Source organism: Poromitra crassiceps (assembly GCF_964638095.1).
Source record: "Poromitra crassiceps genome assembly, chromosome: 11".
Lineage (NCBI taxonomy): Eukaryota > Metazoa > Chordata > Actinopteri > Beryciformes > Melamphaidae > Poromitra > Poromitra crassiceps.
Genome location: NC_139643.1, coordinates 33,953,836 through 33,972,525, shown reverse-complemented (window position 1 = coordinate 33,972,525; position 18,690 = coordinate 33,953,836). Strand labels below are relative to the sequence as shown.

At 46.7% G+C, this 18,690-nt stretch overlaps 1 protein-coding gene across 1 annotated transcript in view; it reads right to left on the bottom strand.

Moving 5' to 3' along the window:
* Window positions 1–18,690, bottom strand: part of cdk6 (cyclin dependent kinase 6) — a 50,759-nt gene that overhangs the window by 9,213 nt on the left and 22,856 nt on the right. Inside the window, exon 5 of the mRNA XM_083646127.1 lies at window positions 3,080–3,189. Coding sequence (XP_083502253.1) covers window positions 3,080–3,189 — 110 coding nt within the window. The remainder of the gene's footprint in view (window positions 1–3,079; window positions 3,190–18,690) is intronic.

Below are 18,690 nucleotides of genomic sequence, written 5' to 3'. Positions count from 1 at the left end.
TTGTCCTTCACCCTCTCCTGTTTCACGCCATCCTAACGTATGGGAAAACATGAACACGTCCTCTCCAGCACAATGAGGAATTGTCATGGTCACAATTTGTATACAAGCATATACTGTATGCACCGGACACACACAGCATCCACAGAGCCAGTACAGAGGGATGATGTGTATAGAATATCAGACCAAACCATCCAGCCTGCTGAACGGGTATAATGGGCAAAAAAGTCTTAAAATGAATGATCTATTGATTGTTTGAATTTCCTTGCTGACTCAAATTTTAAATACTTTTCGACTGTTTGCTTGCTAAATTATGATACGGTACATTACAGTGTTTTGAACATTTCACCTCTCTGAACCAGAGTCAATAATAGAGAGCCGCAGGAATGAGTCCGGAAGTATACTTCCGGGTGCGTGAGAGGAAAAGTCTATGGGATTTAACATGGGGGTTTCGCTTAAATGCATAAAATAAAGGTCTGTGTGGTTAGCAAAAGTTTATGGGAACGCAACTTTGGGTTCAGCATGATAATCTTCACAAACGTGAATAACCTTTATGACTTTTGGATGCGTAAAAAAAAAAAAAAAAACGTAAAAAAAAACACGGTTTTTATAAAACGCTTCAAAAGGCATAAAAGTTATTCACGTTTGTTTATGAAGAGTATCATGCTGAACCCAAATTCGCATTCCCATAAACTTTTGTTAACCACAGACCTTATTTTATGCATTTAAAATCCCCATTCTAAAACCCCATAGACTTCTCCACTGACGAACCAAATGGCGGCGATTTCTGGATAAAGCCTCCAAAAATACGTCATCCCTGCGGTACTCTATAGATAGTCCTCAGGAAGATCCACGGATAAACAAGGTTATATTGTCGAGCTCACGACGAAATACATTAATAATACAACATGAATATGATGTCAAAACACACTCCCCCCTCTCCTCTACCATAACTAGCCCATACATTACCACTGATTTCCACCTGTGGTGCAAGGACCCGTTACACAGTGTGGCTGTGTGCAATGCATGCTGGGAAGCGGGGACGGTTGGGGAAGGAAACATAAATTACTGGCAGGGCTGATCCTATTGGCAGCCAGCCCTATACCTCAGAAAGACTGTGCTTATCTCGTCTGGAGCACGCCACCGCAGGCTATAGCTAGACCCCCATTCACTGTTGATGACAACACACAATGCTGCACAACGTGCACATACAACGCCACATAAGAAGTTGGCTTGGATCGGCGATACTGTGATGGTTTGTTTTTCGAGACCCTTAGAATAATCTCATTCTGCTTGTTGTCCCTATGCGCGTGCACTTCAACGTTTTCAGAAAAACGGTCCGTCATTAGCGCGGCACTCCACTATGCGAAGTTCGTTAGACCACAAACTGACAAACACCTATTACCAACATGGAGCCCGATCCTGCTGCAACCACAGCAGGCAGCGTGTCGTCGCTGTAATAGTTTGATAAGGCAACCGAAAAGCGCGATTCTTCTTTGCTCCCAAATGCATCTGACAGGTGTCATCTAAGGCAAAGATGGCAAGTTTGAGAAGCACCATAATAACACATTCTTTAGCAAGTGAAAGTGAAAATACTGTGCACATCATGGCATTTCAGTATTTTAATTTGCAGCAAAGGAATGATCTTTCCTGCAAAAATCCCTGGGGGTGTGAATGATAAGTTTCATAGAGATTGTCCCACCGCTGTGCTTTTAACTCTAACATTAAGTACAATTCTTGGGACCATGTGACACAGAGAATATGTGGACAAAATGAGTTAGAAAGACCAGGCCAAGAAGTTGCACCAGACTTTCTCTACACAGATCTAGCATTATAGTACTGTACCTTTCCATGTTCAAATACTTTGCAATGACATTCCTGCAAACAATAAAAGTGCACTTCATAGAAACACTAACAGCTGACTTTCAATAATACACTGTGGCTCCTCATGGAGAGCAAGTCACAAGGTCTGAAATGAATGAATCGATCTAGGCTAAATGGATTTCAGGGCATAATAATCGCATCGACCTGTGATGATGGTCATCGCTGAATGTGTTAAATTGAAGTACAGCACATAGACTAACCAGTGATGTAGTACTGTGGTCAATTAAAAGGTGTGTAAACTAGGACCTCCAGTTGGTGATCATCATCCTGCACACAACCATCAATATAAACAAAAAGCAATAAGAATATCATTATCTTGATTGGTTTCCCAAATCTGATTCGGGAGTGTGTCCGCACTGCCACAAATCTGATTCTCAAGTCGGATCTGTGTGTCCAGACCTAAACAGCGTATCTGCATGGGTTGCTATGGTAACGACGTAGGCATCAGTAAATACGTACGTTGGTGACGTGGTTTTCCTGCGTAGAAGCATTTGATGACGAGTGACGTTCAAATAAGATTTGGTGGATCTGCGCGTCCGCACTGAAGTCACATCAGTCGAAAGCAGATTGGAAACTACCTCCATATGTGGTTTGGGACAAGTGACACAAATCAGACTTGGAGCGTCCAGACTCATAAAACCAATCTGGATAAAGTCATTAATAGGTCACTAAAGTTCACAACTCAGATTGGGCCTCCGAGTCTGAACATGGCCTTAATGTAGGCATGAGAGTGAGCTGCACATGGTGCAGGGCAGGCCAGGAGAGGAAGATCAGTACAGCGCGTACAGAGACAACTTGTATCTTCATTGTGCTGATGTATGTCGGCGACTGTGTTACTATGGTACACCGCACATGTTAAAAGCTGAAGAGTTTTTTTTAACGATTCAGTTGGCAGTTGTGGAGGTGTGAGTGTCTGGTGTGATTTTAGTGTGAAAGCAGTACAGTGTACAGAATAGAATGGAATGATGTGTGAATGGTGACGCTGTAGGAGGAGAGTTGCTGTATGTGGCTCGACCGAATGCAGCTAACGGCCCTGATGTGATGTGAGTGAGGGCTTGGTGCCAGTGTGCGGGTGGTTTCTGCTCAGAGTCCCTCGCAAGGCCTCTCTCCTCTGAAATTAAGCCTCCCTAAAGCAATTCTTCCCTCCAGCTTTCAAAAGGAGTCTCTGGAGTCAACCTCCCCTCTCTCTCTCTCTCACCTTCTCCTGAACATCTCCGCGAAGATGCAGCCGACGCTCCACAGGTCCACCGGCGTGGCGTAACTGGACTGGAGCAGCACCTCTGGGGCTCGGTACCACAGCGTCACCACCTACAGCACACGCGCACAAACCAAACATATAAACAATGTGCCATTAAGACACACACACACCTGTCACCTGATATCACATTCCTAATGACACCGCGTTACATACGAGTTTCACCTGAGAGCAGCACTATGAAGAAGTCAGACCTATATCTGCGGGGGGGGGGGGGTCTGGCTCACACACACACACACACACACACACACACACTGGGCCAATGCTTCTCTGCCCCCATCTTGGGGTTACATAAGACATGAAATCATATCTGGCAGGGCAGGTCTCTCTGCTCCCGTTTTGGTATAGCCACATCACACAGTCTTTCCATAGCAAGCCACCAGGGACGGAGTACAGTTCTGTGTGTGTGTGTGTGTGTGTGTGTGTGTGTGTGTGTGTGTGTGTGTGTGTGAGAGTGTGTGTGTGTGTGTGTGTGTGTGTGTGTGTGTGTGTGTGTGTGTGTGTGTGTGTGTGTGTGTGTGTGTGTGTGTGTGTGTGTGTGTGTGTGTGTGTGCGCGCGTGCACGCGTGCACGCGCAGCTACCTAATACAATGAATATCTGTTTTACTCTGGATGAAGCCTGGCAGACGTCTTGTGTGTGCAAAGCCCTAAACAAGTGATAATGGGTTGACTTTCAATTATGTTGACCGCCCCAAAAACAACAACAACAACAACCAGCGCACTTCCTGACTCGCGTCGAGTAACCCGGCACCCACCTGAGGTACAACAGCAGCCATTTTGTGCCAGTTCACACTAACCATGTTCTCAGCTTCCAAATGTGTCCCTGTAACTCTATTGGGAGTGGTGGTGTGTGTGTGTGTGTGTGTGTGTGTGTGTGTGTGTGTGTGTGTGTGTGTGTGTGTGTGTGTGTGTGTAGCCTTCTAGCCTGCAGGAAAGCAGCAGCATTGTTAACAGCTACAGTAGGGAAAGCCTCCAGACAAAACTCAGTGACCCCTGGTAACAGAGTGGAATGGTTCCAGGTGCTTTCCTAAACTCCAGTTTTTTCCAACAGCTTCTGGCCGCCGTCCCCCCTCAGGCTCTGCTGCCTGCTTATCGGCATCCTGAGAGTCTGGGCTGAATGTTTGTAAGCAAACACACAGCGGTACGGTGTCACTTTGAGCCAACACACAGCGGTACGGTGTCTCTTAGATAGCTTCTATTAGCCGGCTTGGCGTGGTCGCCGGAACGCATGGAAAGACGATACCCTGAGCTTTAGGGATGTCGCCTACTTACAACGTGCCTTACATGCAGGTATGGATCAGAAGAGACATGAATCCGGCGGAAAGGAGTAGGGATGCCAATTTTAATCAATTTCCTTAATCCATTGGTTTCCAAAATGTGGTCCGTGGTCCGCGATGCTCCGCCTGGTGGTCCGCCAGAGAATTATTATTTTTTATCTACAGACAAGTTTGTACATAATACACAACCCTGAGGAGTAGCCAGATTGGGTCGATTTTCGGAAATATCGTGATATTTGGGAAATATCGTGATATTTGGGAAATATCACAATTTTGAAAATTTCATTTCAGAGGCTGCAGCAGGCTCAGTTTTAAAGCCAGAGTGAAGTTTCTGGTATAATCATATGAAACTAGAAGACCAAAGGAATCGATTTGTACCAACCATGTCATGCTAGCTTGTCAGGAAGGTAGCTAAATAACAAATTGGTGAGGGAAAAAACATTTTCAAAGGGGTCCTCTTCATCACAGCCTAATGTTGGCAGGTGTGTGTGTGTGTGTGTGTGTGTGTGTGTGTGTGTGTGTGTGTGTGTGTGTGTGTGTGTGTGTGTGTGTGTGTGCGCAGTGCATGCGTGCATGTTTTTTTTTAACCAGGTAGTAGCCTTATATTGTTATTTAGCCTTTCTGCTGCTATTGCATGGTTAAATCAGCAAATTCTATTTTATTGGGGGGGGTTAGTATACGCAGTGGAAGTGGTCCCTTGGAAATTTGGTTTGGTACGTAGTGGTACTTGGTCGGAAAAGTTTGGAAACCCCTGCCTTAATCTATTAATTGGTCATGTTAACGATCAATTGGTTAATCATTATATAAAAAATGCTGATGCAGGTTTTTATACCTGTATTTAGGCCAACTCAACAAGTTAATCAACCAACCAAACGTCTTTGCATTAGCTGTCATTGTGCTTGTAGATGTTGTCTTTTTGGGTGTAATTCTCCCACACTGGACTTTTGGTCTGCTTGCTTGGCTTTGTTCTTCCTCTGTATAAGTGGTGAAAGTTAAATTTGGCCCTTTTGGTGTTAAATCATTTCAGCAAAAAAAGAGAGAAAATAGCACATAGACATAGCCTTACCTACATTGTTGATGAATTGGTTGATATACATTTGATCGAATTCTTAATGGCGATTAATTGATTAAGCATCAACATCCCTAGGAAGGAAAACTGTTAACTATGAAACAGTGCATGTTAGTCCTTGCTTAATGCTACTGTTCCACCTGGGAGGTCACTCTGTGGGTCAACAGGCAACCAGCTTAATCAAAATTCTTTATGGTTAATAGACCTAATTGAACTGTAGCAAGAGTGGAAATCCTGCATAGCTGAGGGAGACTCATTATCTGACCAACCATCATACTATGCCCCCATCCCCCCTCCCCCCCCCCTCCCCCGAGCTGAAATTCTTAAGTGAGGCATTTAACAAGAGAGTATGATAAGGAGAAATAAAAAGTTCAGTCACATTTTTTCTTCTGAGACTATTTATAGGGCCGGGGGGCTGCATTTTGCAGATGTGCGATACTTTCTCATCTCCTGCTTCCTGCTTTAGTGGAAATAGGGAGGAAGTTATGGCTAATTGGCTGAGACGTGTCGGTAGAGTCACGTGACCAGAAATGAGATGCACGTGACATGTACTGAAAGAGAGAACAGGCAGACAGACTGTGTGTGCAGCAGGCCATTGAAGAGTTTTAGAGCAGTGAAACTGAGTGTGTGAAACGGAGTGTGGGTGACCTACAAAAAAAAAAAAAAAAGCATGAATGAAAGTTGCTCAGCCGGCCGACAAACTGTCATTGATATTTTTTTCCGCCATGTTGGAAACTCAAAGATTGTGTTGTTGTGTTCTATGTTTTCTTTCCCTTGTGACAAGTTGATATGATCTTCCCATAAAGAGCGAACACTTCAGAATGGAAAAGTGTTTCAACTTCACAAGGTGGATGAATGCATGTGTGAGCTAACAGGCCAATCAAACCCCTTCCTGTGCTTCTCAGTCTGGCGGCTGTGGGCCTGACTGACTGCGTGACAGCAGAGTGCTGCAGGCCGCTTGCAGCTCTGCAGACTCGGAGCACGGGGGGTGGGGGGGGGGGGGGGGAGGGGAGGTGTGGGGGGGGGGGGGTTGTATGCAGGCACCCTCACACACAGCCTTTCTAGGAAGAACCACAGACCTACAGCTGAGGGTATATATCCGCCTCGGTGCGATACGCTGTTATTCGAAAACCTGGCCTGCAGACACAGACACAAACACGCGGATACCCACAGCGGAAACAGAGATGCATCAAGACTATTTCCAGTGCGGTACACAGCAGCACACGCATGACTTTTCAGAGCAGCATACAATGTAGCCTTCAGATAGAAAGATCTGCACCCCACTTTGAACCTACTCCGTCAAAGTGTTGACAAAACCATCCCCTAAGCTAAGTCCTATGTATAGCCCTATATACCCTTCTGTATTTTCCTATATAAGCATGGGTTTTCTTACATCTTCAACCAGTGTGGCTGTTCAGTGACTGGCTCATCCCAAACTTCACTGATTCATGCTGTGCTTCAGCATTGCTTATTTTCATTTGGGCACAAACAGGCTACTGTCAGCGCGGCGCTTTCCACTCCTCTACCTCTCCTCTCCTCTCCTCTCCCAGACCATCCACCTTCTCCCTCCCTCCTTCCATCCCTCGCTTCTTCTCTATAAAACACAACCTCTTTCTCAGTTTGTCCTCCACTGTAAGTCTGAGTGTGTAAAACACGTTGCACGACTAGAGCCTACACAGGCTTGGTTGTGGAGAGTCTGTGTTGTCATTTGCTGTGTCTCCATATCTCTCTCTCTCTCTCTCTCTCTCTCACACACACACACACACACACACACACACACACACACACACACACACACACACACACACCATAAAACACTCCAAATGTCTCTGTATAAGTGAGGCTGTGAAACTAAATATCCCAACACTGTTACCTCGAGACGGGAACACGGTCGTGCCCTCGACACACAACTTAACGACCCTATGGACCCAGATGTTTGCAACAATAACACACGGGGCTATTGTAAACAGAAGAGGACATTCCCCTGTTTGAAATGTTGCTCTCTTGTCTTTTCTCTCTCCTTTCCCTTCCTCTTCTTCCGACCACGTTCGCATTCCTTCTTCCTGAGTCGCTCTTTCTCACCCTTCTCACTCTCTGTTCTGCTTCACATTATCCCTCCCTCCTTCCCCGCTGCTGTACGACAGGCACAAACACAAACGCATACAGTAATACAGTATGTAGGACAGTCAGACAGCCAGTCAGACAGACAGCCAGTCAGACAGACAGACAGTCAGACAGACAGACAGTCAGACAGACAGTCAGACAGACAGTCAGACAGTCAGACAGACAGTCAGACAGACAGACAGACAGACAGACAGACAGACAGACAGTCAGACAGTCAGACAGACAGACAGACAGACAGAGAGACAGACAGACACAGGAGTCTGTGCTTTGCTCTTAGGTCTGTATTGGGTAAGCCTGCCTCCCTATCGGTCTCTCTGCCTGTCTGTCGCTCCTTCTTCTCTTCCGCCTGGCAACAGAGAAGCAGGAGGAGGTCACTCTGATAAAGCAGAGAGAGAGAGAGAGAGAGAGAGAGAGAGAGAGAGAGAGAGAGAGAGAGAGAGAGAGAGAGAGAGAGAGAGAGAGGCTGACTCCAGATTAAAGGACAACATTCTGGGCATTCCTTTCTGCTGAGAGCATCTCCCCTTCACCCCTCCCTCCCTCCCTCCTCCTCCTCCTCCTCCTCCTCCTCTCCTCCCCGCGCTGCTTCACCACGGCCCGGGGAGGAAATGGCTGCAGCCCCAGAGGACCTCCAGACCTCCAGGCCGGCTGACCTGCTGCAGCCCCAGAGGACCTCCAGACCTCCAGGCCGGCTGACCTGCAACATCCGGACCGCGTGCCAGCAGAGGATGACAATAGGGTCCCTCCATGTATGTATGTATGTACAGTATGTATGCTGCACGTGACTGACTGAGCACCTGTCTTTACCGGGACCAGTTTGCTTCTGTGTTTTGTGAATGCATGTGTACGTTTGTGCATGTGAGTTTGTGTGTGTGTGAGAGTATCTGCAGCACATGCTTGATGATCACCCCTATCCTCCCTGACTCCCCCCCCCCCCCCCCCCCCACTAGCACCAAGCCAGAGGCGTCTCTGTCCCTCTCTGTGTGGATGTGCGACACCGGCCCTCCAGAGCAACCCGGGGGGATGAAGATGACTGAGGCCGAGGCCGAGGGGCTGCTGGGCTGATGGAGCTTTGGCCCGGGGGCCGTGTTTACATTCCCTCTCTCTGAGGAAGCCCAGGATGAAAGAGCCACACACACACACACAGACACACACACACACACATGAGTACTTGCGATGCACCCCCCAAGAGAGAGAGAGAGACCCCTCGTCTGACAAAATACGGACTGCTCCTGACCCAACCGCTATCGTAACTGAATCAATGATGGTATCATTGTTTTAGCTAAATCAGCAATTAATGTATCATTAAGTGGAATCGCAGTGCAGTTCTTTCCAAAGGGCGCATTTTAAATGGCCACTGGCGCCACGGACTGTCCCATGCTTTCTGAGCCTTTAGCCAGAATCTGATTACATTCCTGAGGACCTTCCACTAGAAATTAAAGTCTTAATACGACGTATGGAGAGATAGCATGTAGGCAGGCGACGTATGGGGAGATAGCATGTAGGCAGGTGACGTATGGGGAGATAGCATGTAGGCAGGTAACGTATGGGGAGATAGCATGTAGGCAGGTGACGTATGGGGAGATAGCATGTAGGCAGGTGACGTATGGAGAGATAGCATGTAGGCAGGTGACGTATGGGGAGATAGCATGTAGGCAGGTGACGTATGGGGAGATAGCATGTAGGCAAGTGACGTATGGGGAGATAGCATGTAGGCAGGTGACGTATGGGGGGATAGCATGTAGGCAGGTGACGTATGGGGAGATAGCATGTAGGCAGGTGACGTATGGGGAGATAGCATGTAGGCAGGTAACGTATGGGGAGATAGCATGGAGGCAGGGGACGTATGGGGAGATAGCATGGAGGCAGGGGACGTATGGGGAGATAGCATGTAGGCAGGTGACGTATGGGGGGATAGCATGTAGGCAGGTGACGTATGGGGAGATAGCATGTAGGCAGGTGACGTATGGGGAGATAGCATGTAGGCAGGTAACGTATGGGGAGATAGCATGTAGGCAGGCGACGTATGTAGATAGCCGATTTTAGGAGTAATTTGTGCGAAACTATGCAGTCGGAGAGTCGACTGTGATGTTGTGTCTCTCGAGACGAGAGGCCCCATTGGAAGCTCCAGCAGCCATGTTGTAAACACCATTATTTCACTCCTCCCTCACTTTCCCTTCTTTCTTTTTCTTGTTTTTCCAAAAAGGACAATTTACAGTCCCAAACAATACTGCTGCACCAGGCCAAGAGAGGAAGCAAGCAAGGAGAGACAATTTAAGAGAGAGAAGGGAGGGGAGGCACAGACAGAGAGAGAAGGGAGGGGAGGCACAGACAGAGAGAGAAGGGAGGGGAGGCACAGACAGAGAGAGAAGGGAGGGGAGGCACAGACAGAGAGAAGTTAGGGGAGGCACAGACAGAGAGAGAAGGGAGGGGAGGCACAGACAGAGAGAGAAGGGAGGGGAGGCACAGACAGAGAGAGAAGGGAGGGGAGGCACAGAGAGAGAGAAGTGAAGGGGGGCACAGAGAGAGAGAAGTTAGGGGAGGCACAGACAGAGAGAAGTTAGGGGAGGCACAGAGAGAGAGAGAAGTTAGGGGAGGCACAGACAGAGAGAAGTTAGGGGAGGCACAGACAGAGAGAAGTTAGGGGAGGCACAGAGAGAGAGAAGTTAGGGGAGGCACAGACAGAGAGAGAAGTTAGGGGAGGCACAGAGAGAGAGAGAAGTTAGGGGAGGCACAGAGAGAGAGAAGTTAGGGGAGGCACAGAGAGAGAGAGAAGTTAGGGGAGGCACAGAGAGAAGTTAGGGGAGGCACAGACAGAGAGAAGTTAGGGGAGGCACAGAGAGAGAGAGAAGTTAGGGGAGGCACAGAGAGAGAGAGAAGTTAGGGGAGGCACAGAGAGAGAGAGAAGTTAGGGGAGGCACAGAGAGAGAGAGAAGTTAGGGGAGGCACAGAGAGAAGTTAGGGGAGGCACAGAGAGAGAGAGAAGTTAGGGGAGGCACAGACAGAGAGAAGTTAGGGGAGGCACAGAGAGAGAGAGAAGTTAGGGGAGGCACAGAGAGAGAGAGAAGTTAGGGGAGGCACAGAGAGAGAGAGAAGTTAGGGGAGGCACAGAGAGAAGTTAGGGGAGGCACAGAGAGAGAGAGAAGTTAGGGGAGGCACAGACAGAGAGAAGTTAGGGGAGGCACAGAGAGAGAGAGAAGTTAGGGGAGGCACAGACAGAGAGAAGTTAGGGGAGGCACAGACAGAGAGAAGTTAGGGGAGGCACAGACAGAGAGAAGTTAGGGGAGGCACAGACAGAGAGAGAAGTTAGGGGAGGCACAGAGAGAAGTTAGGGGAGGCACAGAGAGAGAGAGAAGTTAGGGGAGGCACAGAGAGAGAGAGAAGTTAGGGGAGGCACAGACAAAGAGAAGTTAGGGGAGGCACAGAGAGAGAGAGAGAAGTTAGGGGAGGCACAGAGAGAGAGAAAAGTGCTAGAGCAGCACACACACTGTATACAGTAATAGAGAAAAAAGGGGCACCACAACTGTTGCCAAAGTATGCACAGCGTACAGGAATGCAGCGTGGGGCCCTGGGCGAGCGAAACAAAGACAGCACAGTCAGTGGCTCTCTCTCCCCAGCGCTACCACATCCGCACATCATTAGCTGGAAAATTCCTGATATATGCTGTCATTTCTTCTCTTTTTTTCTCCTCTTCCTCTCGCCGTTGCTGGTACAGACACGGCTTTAATATCCAGATGCCGTCGTGTGTGTGTGTGTGTGTGCACACGCGCGCACACACACCATACGCGCGTATAGGCCTATACATACACACCAATCAGTCCCCCTTTTCCCCACCTGGAGGGTTGCCAAGGGGCCGTCAACAATTAATACAGACCGAGGACCAGTGAAGTGAGTGGTGTTCAGAGCTGGAGTTTAGGGGTGGGGAGGTGGGGTGGCTGTGTGTGTGTGTGTGTGTGTGTGTGTGTGTGTGTGTGTGTGTGTGTGTGTGTGTGTGTGTGTGTGTTCGGGGGCTGCTCCGCTCCGCCGGACGCACTGGCGGTGGTAGGGGTTGCACAGGAAATACCAAATAAGACCTACACTGTGCATTGTGTGTGTGTGCACGTGCATGCGCGTGTGCAGGCCGCTGTGTGTGTGTGTGTGTGTATGTGTGTATGTGTATGTGTGTGTATGTATGTACTGTACTGTATGTGTGTTTGCTTATGTCAAATTGGGGCCAGCCCCCTTTCTCCAGTCGGCTGCAGTCAAAGCATAGAGGATGGACTTTTCCTCCTTCTCTTTTTTCCCATGCGGAGCCGTTTGAGGAGATATCTAAACATTCCCAGAGTGCACTGCACGTGCTCTCCTGCGTGCAGCACAGGGGGTTTTCCCCCTCCCTCCCTGCCGCTGCCTCTCTGTCTGTCTGTGCTGCCTGCCTCTCTGTCTGTCTGTGCTGCCTGCCTCTCTGTCTGTCTGTGCTGCCTGCCTCTCTGTCTGTGCTGCCTGCCTCTCTGTCTGTGTTGCCTGCCTCTCTGTCTGTGCTGCCTGCCTCTCTGTCTGTCTGTGCTGCCTGCCTCTCTGTCTGTGCTGCCTGCCTCTCTGTCTGTCTGTGCTGCCTGCCTCTCTGTCTGTCTGTGCTGCCTGCCTCTCTGTCTGTGCTGCCTGCCTCTCTGTGCTGCCTGCCTCTCTGTCTGTCTGTGCTGCCTGCCTCTCTGTCTGTGCTGCCTGCCTCTCTGTCTGTCTGTGCTGCCTGCCTCTCTGTCTGTCTGTGCTGCCTGCCTCTCTGTCTGTGCTGCCTGCCACTCTGTCTGTCTGTGCTGCCTGCCTCTCTGTCTGTGCTGCCTGCCTCTGTCTGTGTTGCCTGCCTCTCTGTCTGTGTTGCCTGCCTCTCTGTCTGTGCTGCCTGCCTCTCTGTCTGTGCTGCCTGCCTCTCTGTCTCTGTGCTGCCTGCCTCTCTGTCTGTCTGTGCAGCCTGCCTCTCTGTCTGTGCTGCCTGCCTGCCTCTCTGTCTGTGCTGCCTGCCTCTCTGTCTCTGTGCTGCCTGCCTCTCTGTCTGTCTGTGCAGCCTGCCTCTCTGTCTGTGCTGCCTGCCTCTCTGTCTGTGTTGCCTGCCTCTCTGTCTGTGCTGCCTGCCTGGCTCTCTGTCTCTGTCTGTCTGTGCTTCCAGAGTAGAAGCACATTGCCTGCCATGGCACAAAAGGAGAGCTTCAGCGTTCATCCTTGGCCATCGCTGACAAATTATTTTTCAAAAGTCCTGTTACTGCTGAATTCCGTCACACAACTAGCGGTGCTGATGCTAGCGTGTCAAGTTTGCCAGCTGTGTGAGTCAGAGCTGACTGAGACCACATGTTATGTTAATGAAGATTAAATATGGAGATGACCTGAATTAAGAAATATCAAGAGGGCAAACCGAGGCTAGAGAACATGTGCTTTCCCTTCTTGAAGAAAGCATCAGCATCTCCATCATTATCTTGTGAGATTATCAGAACAAGTCAGGGGTGAGAGCACACCTAGTTACTCCTCCCCCCCAACCACTAGGGTTGTCAGTCACAATACTAGAATTTCTAACTTCGATACCGATATCCAGGAAAATATCAATACTCCAGTGATTCCCAAAGTGTGGGCCACGGCGACTGCAGGTGGGTCGCGAGTGGTCTGCCAACACTCCCGATTTTAGCGGGCAATCAAATGGCTGTAGCAAGGCAAGGCAAGGCAAATTTATTTGTATAGCACAATTCATACATGGATGCAATTCAAAGTGCTTTACATGACATAATAAATACAAATAATACAAAAAAGTGAAAGAAATAAAAGCTATTACAAAATAGCATTGGGAAAATCAGTTTGTTTAAAAGTTAGTTCATAAAAATTTCAGTTAAAGGCTGAAATAAACATTAAAGTCTTCAATCTATTTTTAAATGTGGCGACAGTTGTTTGGGCAGATCTAATATCCTGCGGAAGCTTATTCCAGCCATGAGTGGCGTAGTACCTGAAAGCAGCTTCACCATGTTTTGTTTTTAGCGTGGGGACAATTAGTAGGCCAGCCCCTGATGACCTGAGTGGTCTGGAGTGTATGAGGGGGGGAAGCAGATCGGTGATATATTTAAGTCCCAGACCGTTAAGTGACTTAGACGAGTAGCAGTATTTTGAAGTCGATCCGTTGGGACACGGGCAGCCAGTGAAGGGACCTAAGAACTGGGGTGATATGTTCAGCTTTCCTTGTTTTTGTCAGCACTCTGGCAGCAGCATTTTGAATGAGCTGCAGCTGTCTGAGAGCCTTCTTGGAAATGCCTGAAAAACGACTATTGCAGTAGTCTAACCTGCTGGAGATAAAGGAGTGAATTAGTTTTTCAAGATCATGTTTGGACATGAATCATCTGATTCTTGCTATGTTTTTCAGATGATAGTAGGCTGATTTTGTTATAGATTTTATGTGGGCACTAAAGTTCAGATCTGAGTCAATGATAACCCCAAGGTTTTTGATCCGATTTTTTGGTTCAAGAGAGAGGAATTTTAAAGCAGGACTAAACCCCCCAGATTTCTTGCAAAACTGTATTCTACTTGATTTGAAAACTCTGCAGGCAAGATGGCCACCCATACTCCCTTCTTTAGCTGACAGAATTCCTCCCCCATAAAGTAACATATCTTGGCCAATAAGTATGTAACATACAAAATAAAACAACCTGTAATATTTTAATTTGATGTAGAATGCAGAGGACATGTAACTGTTGAGTTAAACTTGCAATCCAGGAATATTGTGCTCTAAAGATAACATTAGTGGCTCGAGACTGTTTCGTCCTGAAACCCACACGCTTTGCGCCAGCGCAACCTATGTGGGATTCGAAATAGCGCATCCGAGATAGAAAACGTTATGAATATAGCCACGTTATAAACAACAAACTAACGCTGGTGATCCGTATGGAAACAGTGTTACTCGAAATGGTTAAAAGTTATATCAATTTGGTCATTCAGTGGCGTTTTACTGCCATATAACATAACTAACTAGCGGCTAATATTAGCCACAGTAGGCATTACCCAGGGATGCATTGGTCTTAAAGGGTTCGCGCTGCGTGAACTACAGTAATAATCAATGGGGAAAAAAACTAATTTTCACATGAGTGGGGCGCGTGCTAACCCCACCGTGACGTCATGATGTACCAAATATCCCATTCATTTGAGGGCACAAAAAAAAGCAGTGTTCAACCCATAGAGGGAATTTATGCTGCTGAAAATGATACAAATGGTACAATGGTAACAGTTTGGTCTCAAATGTGGACATTTTGACCAGAATTCTTCACACACCACCCCCAAAGTCATATTGGTTAAAAGCTGAAAAAAAGTGTTTTGGGGTTTAGTCCTGCTTTAAGTTCAAAGCAATTTTTTGCGTGTCTTTCTTTGGACCAAAAACAATGATTTCAGTTTTTTCTCGGTTTAGCTGGAGGAAGTTTTGACACATCCAGACATTTATCTGATCAATACACTGACACAACACACCTATTTGAGCATAGTTGTCTGATGAAAGGGTGAGGTACAGTTGTGTGTCGTCAGCATAGTTATGATATGCAACTTTGTTCTCTTGCATAATTAGGCCTAGAGGAAGCATGTAAAGATTGAAAAAAAAGGTCATTTTTAAAGCTACAGTGGAGATCCTGTTATCAAAAGAAACTAGAAGGCTTAAGGCATCCAACGAAGGCGAGGGAATACTACTTCAAAGGGATCCCATGACCTCTCAGCTCAATTTATCTGAAAGAAAATTGGTTCAACGGGTACCCGCGAGTCTCCCCTTTACATATAAGGCAGCATTTTTCACAGCCTAAATAGCATTATTAGCTTGTGGATTGATTTCTTCTGTTGTTGCTCATCACATTTTGTCTGAACAAATGTTTTATGCATGCAAATGTTTCTGATGAGGAAAGATGAGAAAATGCTGGCAATCTGGCTTTTGCCTATTTTGCCTCAATTTTTGTGGATGGATTATTAATTTCCCTTATGCCCAAGTTTACATGCTCTGTTAATGAAATAAAAACATATGGGGAAATACATCATCTTAGTCAGAGTTGTGAGTAAAGCGTTGAGTGGGCCCGGAAGATTTTCACCTTTCAAAGTGGGCCACGAAGTTGGGGAAGCCCTGCTCTATACTATTTTTGATAGTGGGGGCGGGGGGGGGGGGGGGGGGGGGGGGGGTGACAACACATCAAGAGGCATAAAGAATAAAGGAAGACAGATAGATGGACAGACAGACACATGCTTCTCTATAATCAAGGCCCAATGAAACTCATTAAAAACGTTGCACACAGCAGATTAGCCCTGCTCTAGTCATCAGCCTATCAGAACACGTTGAGCTTGTTGATGCAACAGATACCCACCAATGATAAGGAGGGGAAATACATTTCTTTAAGAGAAAGCACTGCCGGTATCTATACTGTTGCAAATAAGTATTGTATCCGTTTCTAATTGTTCGTATCGATACCTTTGACAACCTTACCACCCACACAGATTACACAGCGTGATACAAGGGCCCAGAATGGGAAAGACAAATCCAGGCTGAATAGTCTGCTCTTGAAAGCATTGTATTGTAAAAGTCTGTCCGCTGTTTGAGCGCGGGCAGGAAATCTGCTTTCAATTTGTTTAATGTTGTCTGAGATATGGGTGTCTTGTTCTGGTAAGCATAGTGGGAGGGCTGTGAGCAGAGGGAACCAGGGGGAAGGAATGGGAAAATACCTTTGATCAGGTAACAATTACCCTCCTCTGCATGTCCCTCACCTCAAAGAGCTTTACAGGAAACTATGCAGAACACGAGAATGACTGTCCTACCTCTCATCTCTATCTCACAAGGTAAAACCCATTCAATCACGTTACAGGCGAAGAGACCAGTAGAGGTGCTTTTACAGTAACGCCGTCATCAGAGAATTGCACGACTCCACGTACACTACCAGACATGTTAATGGACACACCTCATAGAATGTTTTGGATTATCCTAAAACTGACCCATTATGCTCATTTCAAGTTCTATATTTTATATATTAATTTACTTTATTATAATTTTATTCTGGGACTTTGCATGATTCACAGTAAAAAAAAATCCTTGTTTATCTTGTACTACTGCACCTTTATGCAGCACCTCAGTTGAGCCTCTGTCTGAAACACTCATTGTTTTAGCCTAACCCTGCCAGCAGAAGCTACTGTGAAAAAGAGTGGAACACGAGTGTCAAACAAACTTTACTGAAATATCTCAAAATCTATACATGGCATGTGAGTGAGAGCAGAAGTAGCTGAATGGGTTGATGTATAAATATATGTATGTAGCATGTCTGTTCTGTGAACTGTCACCGTTTTAAAATGTGTGAATTTAGTCAAAAGTACAGCCTGTAATAAAGTGTGGTAGAGTGAATTGTGATATCACACACTCAAGGCTGCTCCCTAACAGCCCATTGGTTGCGTCTGGTTTGAAACAGTGAGTGCAGGGGGCTGGAGCAATGACCATAAGGAAATCAAGGTCTATCTGACGTCACCCTAGACCCGTGTTCTCGTTCAAAGCAGTGAAAATCATGCGATTTTTGCCAATGGGGATATCTTTCACATACGTTTACGTTGAAACTTTGGCCACGTTAAATATGAACATCCAACATTGTAACAATACAATGTTACTATGGACAACTTGTCCATATTTTGTGTCATATATATACGACACGAAATATGGACAAGCATAGTAGCTCCCCTTTAAAACCATTTTGATCTAAGGGCTTTTGCGTAAATGTTGGAAACTTCTTTCTTAGACAAATATAAATAGTGAAGTTGATGCCTCTGTATTCATTTCTTTCCAAAGCCTTTGTCTTTCTAGCAAATGGTGGCTAAGACCATATTAACTCCATTTGACTTCATAGTTTGGGTGTCTTTACTATTATTCCAAAATGCGGAAAATAGCAAAAAATAAAGAAAATGGGGTTCCAAACTTTTGAATGGTAGTGTTTATCACACAGAAATACTCTATTCTTCCACTGATATTTTCTGTTTAGGGGCATTGAGCCAATCAGCAGACGTCATCATGCACGGGGGTTGATGAGGGAGATGATCAGTTGTTAGGCGTTGCCAATGTGAGGAATTCATTCCATGGGCTGGAGAGCGCGAGGGGGGACGGACGGTCGGGAAAGGACCCAGTGGACTCCCATGGCAACCTGTGCTTATGACCAATCAGAGCAGGAAACAGCAGTTTAGCAGGGAGGAAGTATCAGTGACACATGGACCAGCTGTGCGCTTGAATACTGCTACATTCACATGTAAGTCTGTGATATGTACACAGTGCAAATGTATCAACATTTTGAACGTGTATATCAACATATTCAATGTGTTTGTACCGCAGCCAGCACTGTAGACTGCACTGCACCGTCCCTCATACAGTAAAGGCTAATGTCCACCAGCACCGGAACAGATGCGGTACGTCTCTGGTACGGCTGCGAACAGACCCACACTCATGTAATCTGTCAGACGAATGCGGGATCCGACAAAAATCGAACAGGTGCGTCATTTTTCCGTACCGCATCTATCACCCATCAATTAACCTGTGCGAGAGTCGATCCGGCAGTTTCACCGGATCCGCAACAACGCAGCCGCAACGCATCTGCTGTACATTGCCTGTTAGGCTTTTGATATGATAAACATTAGTGCCTGATCTAATACGGAGCTGCACACGGCTTTGATGACTTGATGGTTCTAGTTTGAGGTCACCGCGTCAGTTTGATCATATAAAAGCACATTTAGAAGCCATTGACTCCCACACATTCCCGCTTTAGGGGTCAAATAAAAGGATGAGTCTTGTAAAGTAATAAAGTCCAGGTCAGCTCAGCCATAACTCAATAACAGACCAGCTCAGATACAAGACAAAAACATATGCCTGCCACTAATACGTTTATCTTGCCATCTCCTGTATATTATAGCAACCACTCAGTTTAATTTGGTTTCAAACTGAAGTGGAAAAACACAACCGTCCAGCAACAATTGTTCACATAAAAGCCAATGGTGTTCCCCACAAGTTTCTAAATCCAATTTGATAGAGGCCACGCCACGTGCATGACATGCTTGGGAAAGGACCCTAATGGGTTTCATGGGACAAT